The sequence below is a fragment of the Cyclopterus lumpus genome, chromosome 2 (genome assembly GCF_009769545.1).
Source record: "Cyclopterus lumpus isolate fCycLum1 chromosome 2, fCycLum1.pri, whole genome shotgun sequence".
In the NCBI taxonomy this organism is placed as follows: Eukaryota; Metazoa; Chordata; class Actinopteri; order Perciformes; family Cyclopteridae; genus Cyclopterus; species Cyclopterus lumpus.
The window spans coordinates 5,071,008-5,089,912 of record NC_046967.1 but is presented as its reverse complement, the minus strand read 5'-3'; the positions used below and the strand labels follow the sequence as shown (position 1 = coordinate 5,089,912).

The 18,905-nt window shown below is 41.5% G+C and overlaps 1 protein-coding gene across 1 annotated transcript in view; it reads left to right on the top strand.

Annotated features, from left to right (window-relative positions):
* LOC117740989 (E3 ubiquitin-protein ligase HECW2-like) overlaps positions 1-18,905 on the top strand; it is a 52,248-nt gene that overhangs the window by 23,392 nt on the left and 9,951 nt on the right. Inside the window, 15 exon segments of the mRNA XM_034547697.1 lie at positions 4,376-4,526; positions 4,680-4,783; positions 4,880-5,004; positions 6,850-7,035; positions 7,877-8,029; positions 8,106-8,208; positions 9,921-10,017; positions 10,166-10,249; positions 11,465-11,574; positions 12,303-12,334; positions 12,336-12,424; positions 12,526-12,639; positions 13,925-14,077; positions 14,200-14,298; positions 14,537-14,666. Coding sequence (XP_034403588.1) covers positions 4,376-4,526; positions 4,680-4,783; positions 4,880-5,004; positions 6,850-7,035; positions 7,877-8,029; positions 8,106-8,208; positions 9,921-10,017; positions 10,166-10,249; positions 11,465-11,574; positions 12,303-12,334; positions 12,336-12,424; positions 12,526-12,639; positions 13,925-14,077; positions 14,200-14,298; positions 14,537-14,666 — 1,730 coding nt within the window.

The window sequence follows — 18,905 nt, the reverse complement described above, 5'->3', positions numbered from 1 at the left end:
GTATGGCCAGCTGTGTCTTGTTCTGAAAAGGTAAGTAAGTAAATACAGTACATAAATAAATAATTTACATTAATCAATAGATACAATACAATACACAGAGAATGAAGCACTCGTTTCTGCACGTGAACTCGGAGCAGGAGAGCGACTTCCTGTCTTCACCGCAGATATATCGGTTTGCTTTTCACGCGACATATTCAACGCTCTCTGCCGGCTGGTGGGAGTGTGCTCACCTGTGTGCGCGCACCGTGTCTGTGCGCATCGGGGGCGGAACTCCGCCGCGTGCCATATCGAGAGCCGAGGAGAAGTGTTAAGGCGACCACGTAGAGACAGAAATGACATGCCGTTGTGTAGATACGATCAATAACATACGGCCGTTTAGTTTAATAAAAGAACAAAGACCTGTTCTTTAGGAAAGGGAACCTTAAATTACCGTTGTAATCTATTCAATTCAATTCAGTTTATTATGTATAGCCCAATATCACAAATTACAAATTTGCCTCAGAGGGCTTTACAATCTGTACACATACGACATCCCTGTCCCAGGACCTCACATCAGATCAGGAAAAACTCCCCAAAAATAACCTTTCACAGGGAAAAAAGGGAAGAAACCTTCAGGAGAGCAACAGAGGAGGATCCCTCTCCCCGGATGGACAGATGCAATAGATGTCATATGTACAGAATGAACAGCATTACAAAGTTACATAAAAACATTACATGAATATGACAATGTATGAATGGAGCTCCAATCCATGAAACAGAAGGAGGTAGAGAGGAGGGGGGGTGGGGCGATCAGCAGGGCCAACGCGGGAGGCCGGCTCACCAGGCATCAGACACCGCCAGGTCCAATGGACCCTATGAGACGTAAAGTCACAAAGACTCCGGGGAGGAAAAAGAGTTAATAAGGTTCCATGGAGAGATGTAAATTCATCCATAAGGAGAGAGAGAAGAGGAGATAGGTGCTCAGTGTATCCTAAAACATCCCCCAGCAGCCTATAAGCAGCATATCAAGGGGCTCGACCAGGGCAAACCTGATTCAGCCCTAACTATAAGCACTATCAACTATAAGTGCTATTAAAGAGGAAAGTCTATTCTTGAATGAGGTAACTGTGTCTGCCTGAAAGTGGAAGCTGGTTCCATAAAAGAGGAGCTTGATAACTGAAGGCTCTTGCTCCCATCCTACTTTTCAGGACTCTAGGAACCACAAGTAGCCCCGCATTTAGTGAGCGCAGCTCTCTAGTGGGGCAATATGGTACTACAAGCTCCTTAAGATATGATGGTGCATCGCCAATCAAGGCTTTGTAGGTGAGGAGAAGAATTTTAAATGTGATTCTTGATTTTACAGGGAGCCAGTGCAGAGCAGCTAATACAGGAGTAATATGATCTCTTTTCTTAGTTTTTGTGAGTACACGAGCTGCAGCATTCTGGATTAACTAGAGGGACTTAAGAGACTTATTAGAGCAGCCGGATAATAAGGAGTTGCAGTAATCTAGTCTGGAAGTAACAAACGTGTGAACCAGCTTTTCTGCATCTTTTTGGGACAAGATGTGACTGATTTTTGAAATGTTACGTAGATGAAAAAATGCAGTCCTTGAGATTTGCTTAACGTTGGGAGTTAAAGGACAAGTCCCAGTCAAAGATCCTGACTGAAACTCCTCAAATAAACTATTCTGATGTAGAAAGTCGCACAACTGATTTGCGACTACTTTCTCAAGGATCTTAGAGAGGAAAGGAAGGTTAGAGATCGGTCTGTAAATTAGCCAACACCTCTGGATTAAGAGTGGGCTTTTTCAGGAGAGGTTTAATTACAGCTACCGTATTTTCCGCACTATAGGGCACACTGGATTATAAAGCGCACTATCAATGAATGGTCTATTGTCGCGTTTGGTTGAAATTCGCCGAACTTTGCGATAGACGCGTTTCGTGCGTTGCGAAATTTCACCAGAGTTGAAATATTTTAACTTCCAACGCGAGTTACAAAAGTTTCGCAACTCGCCAGCCAATCAGCGTTGAGATGCTCCGCCAGTTGGGCTGCTGCTGCTCTGGTAGCGCTGGAAGCGGAAGCTATCGAGACGGAATCGGTGAAACTCCCCGAGCTGTGTGAGCCTGGTGAATGGAGGAAATTATAATTATTATTATAATTATAATTACCGAGACAACCCACGGAGATAAGCCACGCCCCCTTTTCGCAACTGGTTGCAAAAGACACAAATGAACACAACTTGACTGGTGAATAAACTGACGCGAGTTATAAAGCCGTTTGGTGTGAACGCACCATAATGCTGCAAGCGGTGCAGCTTTGTAGTTTACCAAAGTCGTACTAAAACATTTTGACAGAGCGCCGTGTACCACACAAAATCGCTTCGAGGTCAGTAAGCACAACCAGAATTAATGTCGTTTTTTGAGAAAATTAAAGGCTTTTAAGTGCGCCTTATAGTGCGGAAAATACGGTACTTTGAAGGAATGTGGTACACATTAAAGACACATTAACAATATCCAGCAGAGAGGTGCCAATTAATTTCTTCAGTGGGGCTATCGCCAGGCGACTATGGGTTAGTGGTTAGCATGCCCGTCTTTCAATCAAGAGGTTGGCAGTTCAATCCCCGCCCTAGTCGATGTGTCCTTGAGCAAGACACACTGCATTGCTCCCCGTAGCTGTGTCCACGGTGTATAATGTAAAGTGTCTTTGAGTATCTTGAAAAGCACTATATAAATTAAATGGATTATTATTATTATTATTATTATCGAGTCTAGTGTCATTCTCAGTAAACCTGTAGCACTATCGACAATATGATCAATCTGGGACGGACTAAAGTTAGCACAGGAGTCCTCCGTCACATTGAGACGTTGTATTGAATCAAATGCAGAAGGAATCGCTTCTTTAAATTTAGCTACAGCACTGTCAGTTAGACATCTGGTGTAGAAACTTTTGACTAACGGTGTATACTCCGGGAGTATAAACTCAAAATTTATGAGGTAATGGTCTGACAGAAGAGGGTTCTGTGGGAAGACCTCCAAATGCTCAATGTCAATGCCATATGCAAGAACAAGGTCGAGGGTGTGGCCAAAGCAGTGAGTGGGTTTCTGTACTCTCTGACAGAAGCCAATCGAGTCCAACAATGAGATAAATGCAGCACTAAGGCAATCATTATCAATATCCACATGAATATTAAAATCTCCTACAACGTTATCAGTTTTAAGGACTAAACTTGATAAAAACTCTGAAAATTCAGATATAAATTCTGAAAATGGACCTGGTGGCCTGTACAGTATAACAAATAGAATTGGCTGTAATGTTTTCCAGATTGGATGTGAAAGACTAAGAACAAGGCTTTCAAATGAGTTGTAGTTTAATTTAGGTTTAGGATTCATTAATAGGCTTGAGTCAAAGATAGCTGCTACTCCACCTCCTCGGCCGGTGCCTCGAGGAATGTGAGTATTAATATGACTTCGAGGAGATGATTCATTTAGGCTGACATATTCTTCATGGCTCAGCCAGGTTCCAGTAAGACACAATAAACCAATATGATTTGTCTGATATTAAATCATTTACTAATACAGCTTTAAATGACAGAGATCTAATATTTAGGAGTCCACATTTAATTATCCTGTTTTGTTGCACTGTTGCAGTAGTGATGTTAACCTGTATGAGTTTATTTTGTATGACTCCTCTTCTGGTTACTTTTGATTTAATTAATTTAAGTGGCCGTGGGACAGACACAGTCTCTATAGAGTTACGGTTAAGGGTGGGTAATCTGGCACTATAGAGAAAATTACAGTGGGGTCGGAGGGAGATTTCAATGGTAGGGGAAATACTGTGTGTATATATATATATATATATAGTCCTAATAAGAACTTCAGTCTCTAGTGGGCAAAATGAGTACTACAACATCCTGGAAAAACACTTTTCTTCCTGTTTCACAGATAGCATTGCAGGTCAGAAAAATTGCTTCTAAATATTAAATAAAGGGGGTTATAAGTGTACTGAAATGGAGTTAATCTATCACTTTGCCTTTCTTGCGTTCTGTAGTATTTACTGTGGTTTGCTAACAAAAAGTACTTACTTTAGCTTACACTGAGAAGTACATTTGTAAGAAGTTTTTTTCCACTGGCTCAATCACAATAAACACATTTTATTGGTCGTATATGGTGTATTTTGGATACCTTTAGGAGAAGAAAGACTGGTAGTATAATCAAGCTTTGTGGCTGCTCAAAGGGATTCATTACTTTTTTTCAGTGGGTATTCACTACTTGCACTACTTGCTGAAATTGTGTGTGTGTGTGTGTGTGTGTGTGTGTGTGTGTGTGTGTGTGTGTGTGTGTGTGTGTGTGTGTGTGTGCGTGTGTGTGCGCGCGTGTGTGCGTGTGTGTGTACCAGACTGGGAGGCTCGTATTGACAGCCATGGTAGAATCTTTTACGTGGACCATGTCAACAGAACCACAACTTGGCAGCGTCCCACCGCTCCCCCCGCCCCGCAGGCCCTCCAGAGGTCCAACTCCATACAGCAGATGGAGCAGCTGAACCGCAGGTCAGATAGCGCACACAGATACTCTACTCCTCAAACTGTGAAAGCAAGCAGCAAAGTAAATTAAACCAGTATTTGAATCTACCAATTTTGCCATTACCTTGATTACTTTAACTATCACCATGGCAGTTATCACAAACACAAACACCTTTTCAGGTATCAGAGTATACGTAGGACAATAACCAATGAAAGTAGACCAGAGGAGCAGCCAGCCAATGAGCTGCTGGCTGATGAGACTGACATGCAACCTTCCATACCAGGTAATCCTCTCATGTACTACATTATAGTCTATCTAGTCTGCAAAGCATGTCCTAGAGACAATGATTAGTTTGTGTGTGTGTGTGTGTGTGTTGCAGAACTGCGCAGGGACAACAGTGTGGCTCAGTCCAGTCCCAGGTCTCGCCTCACTCTGCTGCTTCAGTCCTCCAGCGCGAAGTTCCTCACCAGCCCCGACTTCTTCACTGTGCTGCATTCCAACCCTGTACGGGCAGGCTTTTTCCTCTTTTCTCAACAAATCAATCGCTCTGTTCCCCAACCTCCTTCTCTTAGGTCACACCCTCTGTTTTGTATTCAGGAATAGAAAAGCCTTTTCTGCGTGCACATACATGGAATTTGACTCCGGTTACACGGGTTTCTCGTCGTACATACATTTAAATTACAAATATCAGGATAAATATAAAAAGACATTAAAGACAACAGAGTAGCAACATGTATGTGCAATATAAAAACAACAACAGTGACAATGAATTGGGGATGTTAGTGCAGAAAGTGGTGATAGTTCAAGTAGTGCAGATGGATGTGTCTGATTAAGTGTTCATCAGAGTGACGGCCAGTGGAAAGAAGCTGTTCCTGTGTTTGGTGGTTTTGGCGTACAGTGCTCTGTAGCGCCTTTTAGAGGGGAGGAGTTGGAACAGCTTGTGTCCAGCGTGTGAAGGGTCTGCAGTGATCTTTCCAGTCCGCTTCCTGACTCTGGAGGTGTACAAGTCAAGGATGGAGGGCAGGCTGGAAACAATAGTTCTCTCTGTCCTGTTTGGTGGCCGATCCAAACCACACAGTGATGGAAGAGCAGAGAACAGACTGGATTATGGCTGAGTAGAACAGGATCAGCAGCTCCTGAGGCAGATTATACTTCCTGAGCTGGCGCAGGAAGTACAACCTCTGCTGGGCCTTTTTCCGGATGGTGTTAATGTTGGAGGCCCACTTCAGGTCCTGGGATATTATGGATCCCAGAAACCTGAAGGTCTCCACCGCAGACACAGTGCTGTTGAGTATGGTGAGGGGGGCTTGTTCAGCTCCAGGTTGTTCTGACCACACCAGAGGACCAGCTGTGCAACCTCCCGTTTGTACGCAGACTCATCACCGTTTCTGATGAGGCCGATGACCGTTGTTGTCCCCAATAGTTGTTGAGACATTGCACTTTGGAACAGGCGGTAACCTCAGGTTCTGAAAAGAGTAGCCAATTCCAGAGTCCCTTAAATCAGCATTCTTTCTAATTAGACTGTGGTTGCAAAGAAATGTCTGATTCTCTCTAGTTCTAGTCATAGGTTCTAGTCACAGAGAAATTAACCCTAGGTCTCACTTAAATAATTACCTCAGTAATAATTGTAAATATGTTTATGGTTTATAGTCTCTTTAACAGTAATAATAGTCTCTTTAAAACTTTAACATGATGTCCATTTTGAAAATTATGTTCCCATTTGGGGTAAAATAGATAATAAAGCAGGGTGTGCTCTAAGGCATTGTCTGTGTTTTATTATCCTTTCATAGTGTGTTTTCTGCTCATGAAAATTAATTATTGTATTTAGCTCCACCCTCGACCCTTCTGGTTGTACAAAAACAAGATTGCCATGGCAAAAAACCCAAATGGCAATGGCCAAATGCCAACCCCGAGGCTTCAAAACCTTGGTTCTCAAGCCAATGAGTGACTACTTAAAGTCTATGCTCTGGAACAAAGTGCTGGACTGACTGACTGACCATCACTCAAACCATACTGCTAGCATGGGTAAATAGAGTGCTTGGAATATTCACTGTTTTTATGTGTATGCTCAAAAATACAATCTTTTTTTAAAGGGTCGGGTGGTCTTCTTTTTTCATGCGATAGAATGGAAAATTCAGGCCCCCTCCCCACACCAATCATTGTCATACAGTCTTATCTATTGAAACCAAAACACAAATGTTAAATATAGTACTACATAGTATCACAGTGGGATGATTTCACAAGAACACTTCTCATCTTTCTCTGGTGGATGTGTTTCCCCTCTTTTTTTTCTGTCTTTTCTCCTACCTTTCCTCTATAAATTCTCCCCTGCTTCTTTTGCGTGCTTAGAGTGCCTACCGTATGTTCACCACCAACACGTGTCTGAAGCATATGATCAGTAAGGTTCGTCGGGATGCTCACCACTTTGAGCGCTACCAGCACAACAGGGACCTGGTGGCCTTCCTCAACATGTTCGCCAACAAACAGCTGGAGCTGCCGAGAGGCTGGGAGATGAAGCACGACCACACTGGCAAGGTGGGGCGACACCCATAACAATCCGTGTGTCTCAAAGTCTTATACCTCAGGCTTTAAGGGTTTTGAATACAGTCTGATGAAGTGTTTAAATTCAGTTCAAGAGGTTGGTCGGCCTGTACAGATACATATGCTCAACATTTATTTCTCTTAAATATTGATTTATTTAGTCATTTGGAAAAGCCTTTTCTTTGTGAGAAAACTACATTTTCTATTAAAGATGCACATTATTAGATTGGAGGCATTTCAATTGCCTCTCGACGGCTCATCACATGGCTGAGAAGGTAGCTCTTAGCTAATGGTGCCAACGACACCACCAGAACAAACTACTGTTGACAGAGCTAGCAGTGTTTACCTTGAGAAAAGGTGCGCTTCTGCAACGACGCTTTCAATTGTGGAGTCTTTATCAGCTGTAATGGCATATAAGAGTAGTGAAGAACGACGACTGCAAGTTAGCCAGTGGAACACACTTACATGCACAAAAAGCACTGACGTCCAGCTCAGATTTGTCAACAAAGCAAGGAGAAGCTCGGATAACAACACTCACAGAGAGACAGCAACTTAAAGATCTGCTCATATATACATTACCTAACAGTTTTTTGCTCTAAACGGGTATATAGTTAATTTATAATATCTATAAAGGGAAAGGAATCTTAAAAAAAAACAGTACTCAAATGTTTTGCTGCCTTTGGCCTGCAGCCTTTAATGTTATTTTTGCATATATTATTGAATAGGTGTACACTATGATTGGGGATGTGATCTAAATGGGTTAAAAGGCTTTTTAAAATTTCCACTGGAAAATGGACACTTGATTGATAGTCTCATGTTCTGTGTATCCATGCAGTCTTTCTTTGTGGACCATAACTGCCGTGCCACCACCTTCATTGACCCCCGGCTTCCTCTCCAGAGCACTCGGCCCCCAAGCCTCCTAGCCCACCGCCAACACCTGACTCGCCAACGCAGCCACAGTGCTGGGGAGGTCAGCCCACGGCGACTGGTGAGACTGAAAAATCCAGCTGCATAAGGCGGTAAAAACTCTAAAAATATAACGCCCTTCTCCCCTCTCTCTGTAGGCTGGTGAAGACCCCCGTCACGCTGGCCCACCCGTCCTGCCCCGGCCTTCCAGCACCTTCACCTCTGCCAACAGGGGCCAGTGCCAAGACGTTGTGCCAGTGGGTGAGTAGAACACATTGAACGTTGTTAATTCTGTACACATTACATATATTGCACTTCCTTCTATCTTGATAAAGAGATTCAATTCAATTCAATTCAGTTTATTTCATATAGCCCAATATCACAAATTTCGAAATTGCAAGAGGTCTTTACAATCTGTACACATACAACATCCCTGTCCCAGGACCTCACATCGGATCAGGAAAAACTCCCAAGAAATAGAAAAAAACCTTTTCACAGGGAAAAAAAGGGAAGAAACCTTCAGGAGAGCAACAGAGGAGGATCCCTCTCCCCGGATGGACAGATGCAATAGATGTCATGTGTACAGAATTAACAGCATTACAGAATTACATAAACACATTCAATGAATATGACAGAATATATGAATGGACCTCCACAGTCCATAAAACAGAAGGAGGTAGATCCTTCCTCTTTTGCTCTCCTTAAGGTTCCTTCCTTTTTTCTTCCCATTTACATATTTTTTTATTGTAAATAAAACCCCATTAAAAACATTAAAAAGGGGTTGCGATTCCATGAAAAACCTAACAGACCTCTTAAACTCCACTGCCAGCTCTTTTCAAACCTTCCCCTTATTCAGATCACAACATGAAAATGAAAGCTGCGAGCAGCGATGAACGGGTCCTCGCTCATTTGCGCCAGAACGCAGGCCCTCCGGTCAGACATTTTACCGTTTGTCACGTAATGCTGATTAATTTTCGGCAGTAGGTAGTGCTTTAACTTTAGTGAAAATAAGCTTGTCGATATCCTCAGACCGTGACTTTTATCTTGAAATTTGAGTTACAACAACTTTCTTTTACATATCGAACTGCACAAAGTGGGTGTTTATTGGGGTCCACGCCACGTCATGGTTGTTTGGTGAAAACTCACCATTTTAATAACTATTCATCTTTAAGGTCTTTAAATCATCCTTGAACAAAATTGAAGTCGTGTGTAAAAGTATGAATGCTCAAAATGGCCAAAAATGACCAAAACGCCCAAATTACTGTAGTGCCCCCTAGTGTTTAAATCTCACTCAATTATTTTGCATGTTACGTGATGGTATGTGCACATATGCTGAACATTTGGAATGATTGGGCCAAATAGTTCTGAAATTATGAGCATTGAAAAAGACACGCTCCTAAGAGGTTCATTGATCCATATCTCCTAAACACAATGGGATATCAAAGAGCTTTTAATAAGATTAGATGATATCACTCAAATGATATGCCACAAAAAAAAGTTTAATTTCAATCGGATCCAGCGTGTCGGACTAGTTTGCAGTTTTGTGTTTTTCACACAATTCAAAATGGTGGAAAATCCAAAAGGCCAAATTTAAAATTTAAAACCCAAATTTGAGTCTATATCAGATGGCTATTGTCACCAAGCCTGGCAAGCTTGCCAAATTTGATGAGTTTTCGTTCATTGTGTACATTCGGTGCATTTTTGGCATAATGTACACAATGAACGAAAACTCATCAAATATCATAGGAATAAGAATAATAAAACCCTAACAATTTCAATAGGGTCCTCTCGGACGGACTTCGTCAGTCGCTCGGACCCTAAATACTATTTAAAAAGATGGTATCTTTGTAAAGCGCTCTGAGGCAAACTTGTGATTTTGGGCTATACAAAATAAATTTAATTGAATTACAAATGCAGACAATCCTTCAGAAATTATCGAAGATGACCAAAAAATGCATCTGTTTTTCTTCCAGCTTACAATGAGAAGATTGTTTCGTTTCTTCGACAAGCAAACATCTTTGAGATTTTGCAGGAAAGACAGCCTGACTTCAACCGGAACCATTCACTCAGGTATATACACACACTAACACAGGCAATGTATTCACAAAACCAAGTTTATCTGTTAGGAACCATAATTACAGCTATTTGTCTAGCTTCAATATGAAATAAAGCTCAAGCCATCAGCATCTGTTTCAGTGTAATATTGCTGTGACATTAGGGAGAAGGTGCAACTCATACGCACAGATGGAGGGTCAGGATTGGCCAGGCTGTCAGGTGATGCTGATCTTGTCATGCTACTAAGGTGAGACCTGCTTCCTTACTCCCTTCCCTCAGTGTCTACATCCCTCCTTGATATTTGGTACCTTATTGCATTCCTAGTTTTTTTTTAATCGCTCTTGCTGGTCTTTCTATTTTTCATGTACTTCCTTGTCTATCTCCTTTACATGTCTAATTGTATCAACTGTGTATCACCTTTCCCCTTTACTTCCTGGCTTCGTCCTTAAAAAAAACCTTGAACCCTAATATAGTAATGTATTTATTTTATTTATTTATTAAGAAATTAATAAACAAATGTTGGTAATCAGATAAATCAGAAAAGGCAGGGCTACAAGACCATATCATTTTCATGTGCATGCTCTAAACACAACTCCAATAATAAATAAAAAATTCCAAATATATTTTCGACAAATGTCACCATAAATGACCTCTCACGTCACATTCCTGAAGCCGGCGATCCGTAGCTAGCAGCTACAAACAAATTGACTCGACAATAAGCTAGCTGCTTCCTCACAGCTTTCAAATATGTCTCACATTCTACTCCAAGGTTCAGCAACATAACTAACACCAGCAACATGGTGGCAACAACCACAGCTTTATCGCTTTACGGTGAACCAATCCGTCTTACCTTTGATGATAAAACGAAGAAAACGATTTTTCCCGTTATATCCACAATGATTAATTTTCAACGGATATCCTGTGTCTCATCCAAATCATTGCGAGAAAATTCAAATGGCACACATGGTGCCCAAATTGTCCAAATGCCCATTTGGACTAAAACAAAAATGTTGGCCTAAACCTTCTTTACTAAAAACTCTCTAAAAGTAAAACTTTGCAGAGAGACTGTTCACATATTGTGCTATAACTGGAAGAGGCCTAGGCAGGCTGCTGCATCATTCCAATTAGATGATCATCCTGAACAGGCCTTATTTTTTTTTTATTTGTGGTGTGGGCCATCTTCATTTACTCTTAACCAGTAACATATATAGTGGTATTAACACATCTGAAGAATATCTCACAAGTGTTACTGTTTATTTTAACATCACAATTATTTCAATAGACCTTGTGGTTGCAGAGATACACCCTTTTTAGTTTGGGTATGCTATTAAGTTAAGTTTATTAAATAATGACTTCGGTTTTAAAGGGTTAATCTATTTCCTTCCTTTCTCTCTTTAATTTTTCTATTGAAGTCATTCAGTTTCTTCCTTGCTCCATCTCTCCTCCTCTCTCTCCTCCGCAGTCTGTTTGAAGATGAAGTAATGTCCTACGTGCCTCCTCATGCCTTACTTCACCCAAGCTACTGCCAGTCAGCTCGGGGATCCCCCGTCTCCTCTCCACAGAACTCGCCTGGTAAGTGACTGAGAAACAAGTCACACAGAGACGTTCTATTTTATCAAGGCCAATAGCTATTCTTTCATAACGATTGGATTCACACCCTGCGAAAGTATCGAAACAGAAAATCAAGAACTGCTATTGAGACTCTCGGTTCTTGCATATCAACCTTCTAAAGTCACGCACTCACGTGCGTTGTACTAAAGATGGAGTTGAAGAGGGTGATTATGATATTCAGGTCGGATTGCAAGATTATTTATTCTGATGAAACAAAATTTCGTTGAAGATACTGTATATATACATAATCAAATTAAATCTCTCTCTTAACATCTTCTGTCAAAAAAATCATATGACGGCAGGCCTGATTGAGAAAGTTAGGAGATAAATGAGATTGGGAATCTCTATGAAGCAGCATAGAGGAGAACAGAGAGAGGAGTGAGAGTGGCTAAAGGAGGAGATCATTTGATATTGAATTCAGTTTCTGGACATATTTGCTCTTTAAAAAAAACTGTGAATATATATCAAAGTAAAAAAGTGCAGCAAGTGATCCAAGACCCAACTGGGTTTTTATCAACTTTCTTGGATGACAAGGCACTGGTGGAGGTGTACTGGGAGATACTGGGAGCAGGTGGTTTGAATAGAATCTTGTTCAACTACAGCTTGAATGAATTACATTGGTTTCCCATACCATGCAGTGTTTCATACGAAGCTTGGTGTACAACTTCCCTCTTTGTCTCTACCTGTAGGTACCCAGAGGGCTAACGCCAGAGCCCCAGCACCCTAATAAGAGAGACTTTGAGGCCAAACTGCGCAACTTCTATAGGAAACTGGAAACTAAAGGCTACGGCCAAGGACCAGGGAAGCTAAAGTAGGGGGAATGTGTTTGTATGAAGAGATCCGTTTCTTCTCCTCTTTCTTTGTGCTTATACAAGTTTATGTTTCTGTCTGTCCTCATTGCTTGCGTCTCAGGTTGATCATCCGTCGTGACCATCTGCTGGAAGATGCCTTCAACCAGATCATGTGCTATTCCCGTAAAGACCTGCAGCGCAGCAAGCTCTATGTCAGCTTTGTCGGGGAGGAGGGGTGAGTGAGTGGGAGGGGGAATGTCTTTATTTATTTAAAGGAAAACAAAATGTATGTATCATATCATTCCAAAAATTCTAATATAAATATGATATAATGCATAGTTTCAAATCGTTATTTTCCTGTAGATCGATTTCTCATTTACGGTATGTAATTCTTTGCTCGGTTAACACACCTATATTCTCGTCAATGATACATGAATTTACTTTATAAACCTATGTAATTGAATTGTCACAATATTTTGTAATATTACAAGACTAAAGTTGCAATTTCATGAGAATATAGAGAAAATATAATATAGAAGAAAATATTTTCCAGCCCAGTATAAACTAACAGAAAACACTTTTTATCAGGCATATATCTCACCATTGTGTGGCTTATTGTCCACACAAATATAACCTTCACTAAAGTGTAGGGTAGGTCCACTTTATCAGTATTATTCAAACTAACAGTTTAAATCCCCCAGAGCGCAAAGGAGAAGACTGGACTTAATGCAACGAACGCTTGAGGTCAGCTGGTGATAATGTGAACAAGTTTGCTAAGGTTTGATATGGCAGGTGATGTGAGTGGGGTACTGTCAAGCCTACCCCACCTCCAGAGGACCGGCCACTGTCAGTCTCCACAGCGGATGTGAGAAAAACCCAGATGAGAGGGAAGCTGCTGGGCCACATGTGCCAACCAGCTAACTGATGTCATCACTGGCCTTTTCTACATATTCCTGTCTCAGGAGAGTGTTCCCACCTGCTTCAAGACAGCCACTATCTTCCCTCCATGTAGATACCAGCAACGTTTCATTGACCATGGCCGAAATAACCACTACTGCGGATTTGTACATGTTTTGCTCCCAGATACATGGGGAAAACCGCACGCCGTTGTGTCTGGGTTCAAAACATCATCAGGAGGCGTTTTACCAAGCTGTATTCATTGTATATAGCAAGTCTTAGCTTGGCTGAATTATTCTGGGGTACTGCAGCGGTATCAACACATCAGCTTTTGCAAGACAGCATGGTGTTTAATTTCTTACTTGAGTTAAAACATTTCCGCAAATTGGCATCCTAGACTTTGTATTTAATCTCCTTGACAAAAAGTTTGCTTCGCGTTTGGTGTGAATGCAGGCTGTTATAATATACAATACTGAATTCTTTTTTAGACTCCAAATTCTGGTCTGTATCAAACTTTTATTACCAGCTCATCAAATAATGCTCTCAATTATTTGAACATAATGGAATTCTGGTTTGGGCATGTATGGTAATTTATTTTATTTATCTAAATATATGTGTTGTAGGTTGGACTACAGCGGGCCTTCCAGGGAGTTCTTCTTCTTGGTTTCCAGGGAACTGTTCAACCCTTATTATGGTCTGTTTGAATACTCTGCAAACGATACTTACACCGTCCAGATCAGCCCAATGTCCGCTTTTGTAGACAATCACCATGAATGGTGAGGTTAACTGTACACACACAGACACTCACACACACACACACACACACACACACACACACACACTATTTGATCTTTAGTATCCTTATTACTTTAACTTTGTTAATGTGTGTGGGTTTCAGGTTCCGGTTCAGTGGTCGTATTCTGGGTTTGGCTCTGATCCACCAATACCTGCTAGATGCCTTCTTCACCAGACCCTTCTATAAAGGCTTACTGCGCATGTACGTACACGTATGTGTATTCAAAGCACAGATGCACAAACACCCTGAGCACCAAATGGAAGATACCATGCTAGTCACATACATTATGTTATCATTATTAAAAAGTCACTGGTGCACAGAAGAATACGCTTTGATGCCATTAGAGTACTCTCTTTCCTGTGTGCTTCTCTTCCTGATCCAGTGTGTGTTAATGCTACAGATCACACACAAATTCTTACCTGTATTTCTCACCATGTAGTCCATGTGACCTGAGTGACCTAGAGTACCTGGATGAGGAGTTTCACCAGTCCCTTCAGTGGATGAAGGACAACGACATAGAAGACATGCTGGACCTTACCTTCACTGTCAATGAAGAAGTCTTCGGGCAGGTTAGGTTTTGAGTGTTAAACAACACATACACTACCACAGACCCTTATATTGCCATCATCATGATTACATCACAGTGTAAACACGGTGTTAAGTTTAGAGATTGTTTGAGAGAAAATGTTGTTTGGCTAAACTACACTCACTGGCCACTTTGTATTAGGTACACCTTGCTAGAAACGGGTTGGCCCCCTTTGCCGGAACTGCCTTAATTCTTCGTCGCATAGATTTAACAAGGTGTTTGAAACATTCCTCAGAGATTTTGTTGATATTGACATGATAGCATCAGTCTCTGCAGATTTGTCGGCTGCACATCCATGATGCAAATCTCCCTTTGATTAGATTAGAAAACATTATAATAGCCAGTGGGGAAACTCATTTGCCACAAAAAATGAATACAGACAACAATAGACACAGAGTGCATAACAGACAATAAACACATTACAATGAACAAATGACACCAGAAAATGCCTTATAAAACATGACCGACATCAGAAAGATGCTAAATCTAAAAAGAAAACAAAGGTGTTCATTAAAAAAATCGAACTGCTGCTGGAACAAAAGACCTTCTGAGTCGTTCAATAGAACAGTTAGGCATCCTAATGCTGCGTTCACACCAATCGCGGCACGAATATTCGCGTCGCTTTACTCGCGTGAGTTTCGACACCCGACAAGTTGTGCTGCGTTCACAACAAACGCGTGTCCAGATCCCATGCAAAGTCAATGCACAGGCGTGTTTAGACGCGGAAAGGGGGCATGGCTTATCTCCGTGGCTTGTCTCCGTAAACAGTTAGAACTACCGCCGTCCGCCATGAAATAAATAACCACTATTTCTACTCTATACTTGTTGTGGAAATACCACAAACGTCGGAACATCAGCCGCCCTCGTATTTGGGTTCATAACATCACCCGTCGCCGCACACAGCTCGGTGAATTTCACAGTCTTCTGGATGACTGCCGCTTCCAGCGCTACTTCAGGCTAACCTGTAGCTGTATTAAAGAGCTCGGGGGTCCGCAAACCGCTACGATGTCCATTTTTTTCTGATTCAACAATGGCAGGACAGTGATGGGCGGAGCATCTCAACGCTGATTGGCTGTCGCCTCAGGGAATTTCATCGCCCAACGCCAAAGTTGAAATATTTCAACTCGGGCGAAAAGTTTGCGCCACCCGATTCGTGTCTATCGCGCCGCCTGACGTGAATTCGTCTCAAACGTGTCTGTGCGTTGACTTTGCATGGGATCTGGTCGCGGCGAAAAATTCGGTCAAACGGTCAATCACTGAACCAGCATTACTGATCATCTTATTGATCCTGTTTTTATCATCTGCAGTAATGCCGCCACCCTCTGCTGATATCAAATATCTGAGCTTCCTCAAGAAGAAAAAGTCTTGACTAAGCCTTTTTAAATACAGATCAGTGTTCTTTGTCCAGTTGAATTTATTGTCCAGATAGACAGTAAAGATATTTAAAGATATTTATATGACTGGACAATTTCCATCTGCTGACCCGCAATATACACTTGGGAGACCTCCTCCTTCTTCCTTCTGAAATCCATAACCAACTCTTTGGTCTTTCCAACATTTAGTTTTAAGAAATGTTCATTACACCAGCTGACAAGATTCAACCTCCCGTTTATAGGCCAGGTCATTGCCTCGGTTAAGTTGTTGCACATTGCACATAATATGTGCACATTGCATCCCTTAACATGCAAAAAAATCGTGTGCGATTTGAACACTAGGGGGGGCTACAATAAATTTTTGGCACTTTCGACGTTATACATTTAAGGTTATCTCCCACAAAAAAGATCCAATCGACTTCAATCTTCTTTCCAGGATGATCTGAAGGCCTTGAGGAAAAAACTGGCTTTTCACCGCTTCTCACGTTGTCGTTATGTGGACTCAAATAAACGCCCACTTTGTGTTTTGTTATGCTATAGACTGTTGCTTTAACTAAACCAATCCTTCCAAAAATGCCAGTCAAGGCTTGAATACATTTCCAAGAAGAAACATTCGAAATTGTCATAGGAACACAACAAAAAAATAAAATGACAAGTTTTAGACCAGAATATATATATATACTATATATATGAAATATATATATAATATATATATACATATATATATTTTAAATACATATTTGTTCTAAATATAAACTATATATTTATAGACACAATATATATAATTACATCTGTATGTATATACACGCGAACAGCTTCATTTCAGCAAATCGGTGGTGTAGTGGTATATGCAATTGCCTTGAGTCTGGGAGTTGTGTGTTCAAATCCAGGCCAGGGTTAATTCTTTCATCACTTTTTTCTACTTTTAATTTACATTGACGTGGTCTAGACTTCACGTAGAGATACATGATGCATGGAAATGTTCACATTCTTAAAGCGCCCCTACTGGCCAAAACACATATGTCTAAAATGCATCAAATTCACATGTAATTTACACTACGAGGTCTACACTTCAGCGTAGAGACACATAATGCTTTGTATATGTTCACATTCTCATTGCGCCACCTACTGGCTCAACTGGACTTGCTCGAATCTGCCCCAAACTTGTCGTGCTTGTTACAAGTCACGGCCTGAGGATATCGACAAGCCTAATTTCAGTCATAGTCAAAGCACCACCTACTGGCTCAACTGGACTTGCTCGAATCTGCCCCAAACTCGTCGTGCTTGTTACCAGTCACGGCTGAGATATCGAGTAGCTTATGTTCAGTCATAGTCAGAGCGCCACCTACTGGCTCAACTGGACTTGCTCGAATCTGCCCCAAACTTGTCGTGCTTGTTACAAGTCACGGCCTGAGGATATCGACAAGCCTAATTTCAGTCATAGTCAAAGCACCACCTACTGGCTCAACTGGACTTGCTCGAATCTGCCCCAAACTCGTCGTGCTTGTTACCAGTCACGGCCTGAGGATATCGACTAGCTTATTTTCAGTCAGTCAGAGCGCCACCTACTGGCTCAACTGGACTTGCTCGAATCTGCCCCAAACTCGTTGTGCTTGTTACCAGTCACGGCCTGAGAATATCGACTAGCTTATTTCAGTCATAGTCAGAGCGCCACCTACTGCCTCAACTGGACTTGCTCAAATCTGCCCCAAACTTGTCGTGCTTGTTACAAGTCATGGCCTGAGGATATCGACAAGCTTATTTCACTCAGAGTCGAAGCACCACCTACTGGCATAAGAAAATCAGCGTTATGCGATAAACGCGGCCGAGCGGGTCGGCATCCCGCCGGCGCCCCTGAATGGCGTGAATTAGTGAGGATCCGTTCAGCGCTGCTCGCAGCTTTTTTTTTCTTTTGTCTTTTTTCACTACACAACTGGTAAAAGTTGTTTGTATATATTTTGGATATAGAATATAGTGTTACTCTATATTGGCATTTTAGCAGAACCTTTCTTATTCATTTATTTATTATTTATTTGGTGCAGAATACTGTTTTGTATTTAAACACATAATATATTTTAATAAAGTTTGCCTGTTCAACATAATATCAACAAAAAGAATTGTATGGCGGGCTGGCAGTGTCCCTACCAATGCTGAGACCAAACCTACGCCCTTGCTATAAATACTGTGGATCATAAAAAGTAGTGTATCATCTACCCCTACATCCTTCCTGTATGCAAACTGCAAGGGATCCTGGAAGACTGAGACCTGTCGACTCAGGTGACCCAGGATAACCCTTTCAAAACATTTCATTATGTGCAACGTCAGGGCTATTGGTCTCAGGTTAGTAAGGCTATGACTCCTCACACTCTTGTCTTCGGGATTGGAACTAAACAAGATGTTTTCCACATTACTGGAAGTTTTGAGGAAGACAGAGACAAGGAAAATATAGAATGAAGGACTGACCATCAGGGCCTGCTGCCTTGTGCGCTTTAACGGCTGTCGAACCTCCTCTCCTCTCTGCACTAAGTGAGAATGCTCTCGTGAGATGCAGAGACATCCAATTTCATTTACACCAGCACCAGGCAAACTGGGATTACTGGTCCCCATACCAGTAATATATTTCATGCCCCTTGTGACATCTGTTTCAAACCCTTTCCTTATATGTACGCTTATTCTGTTTAATTATAGCTTTGAATTCCATTTAGGCAGTTTTAATCATATCATTATTGCCACTGAGAAAAGCAGTTTTCTTTTAATTAATAGCAACTTTAACCTCCCTTGTCACCCAAGGTTTATTATTAGGGAACGTTTTCATTTGTTTACAGGGAATGATAGTCTCGACACAGTAA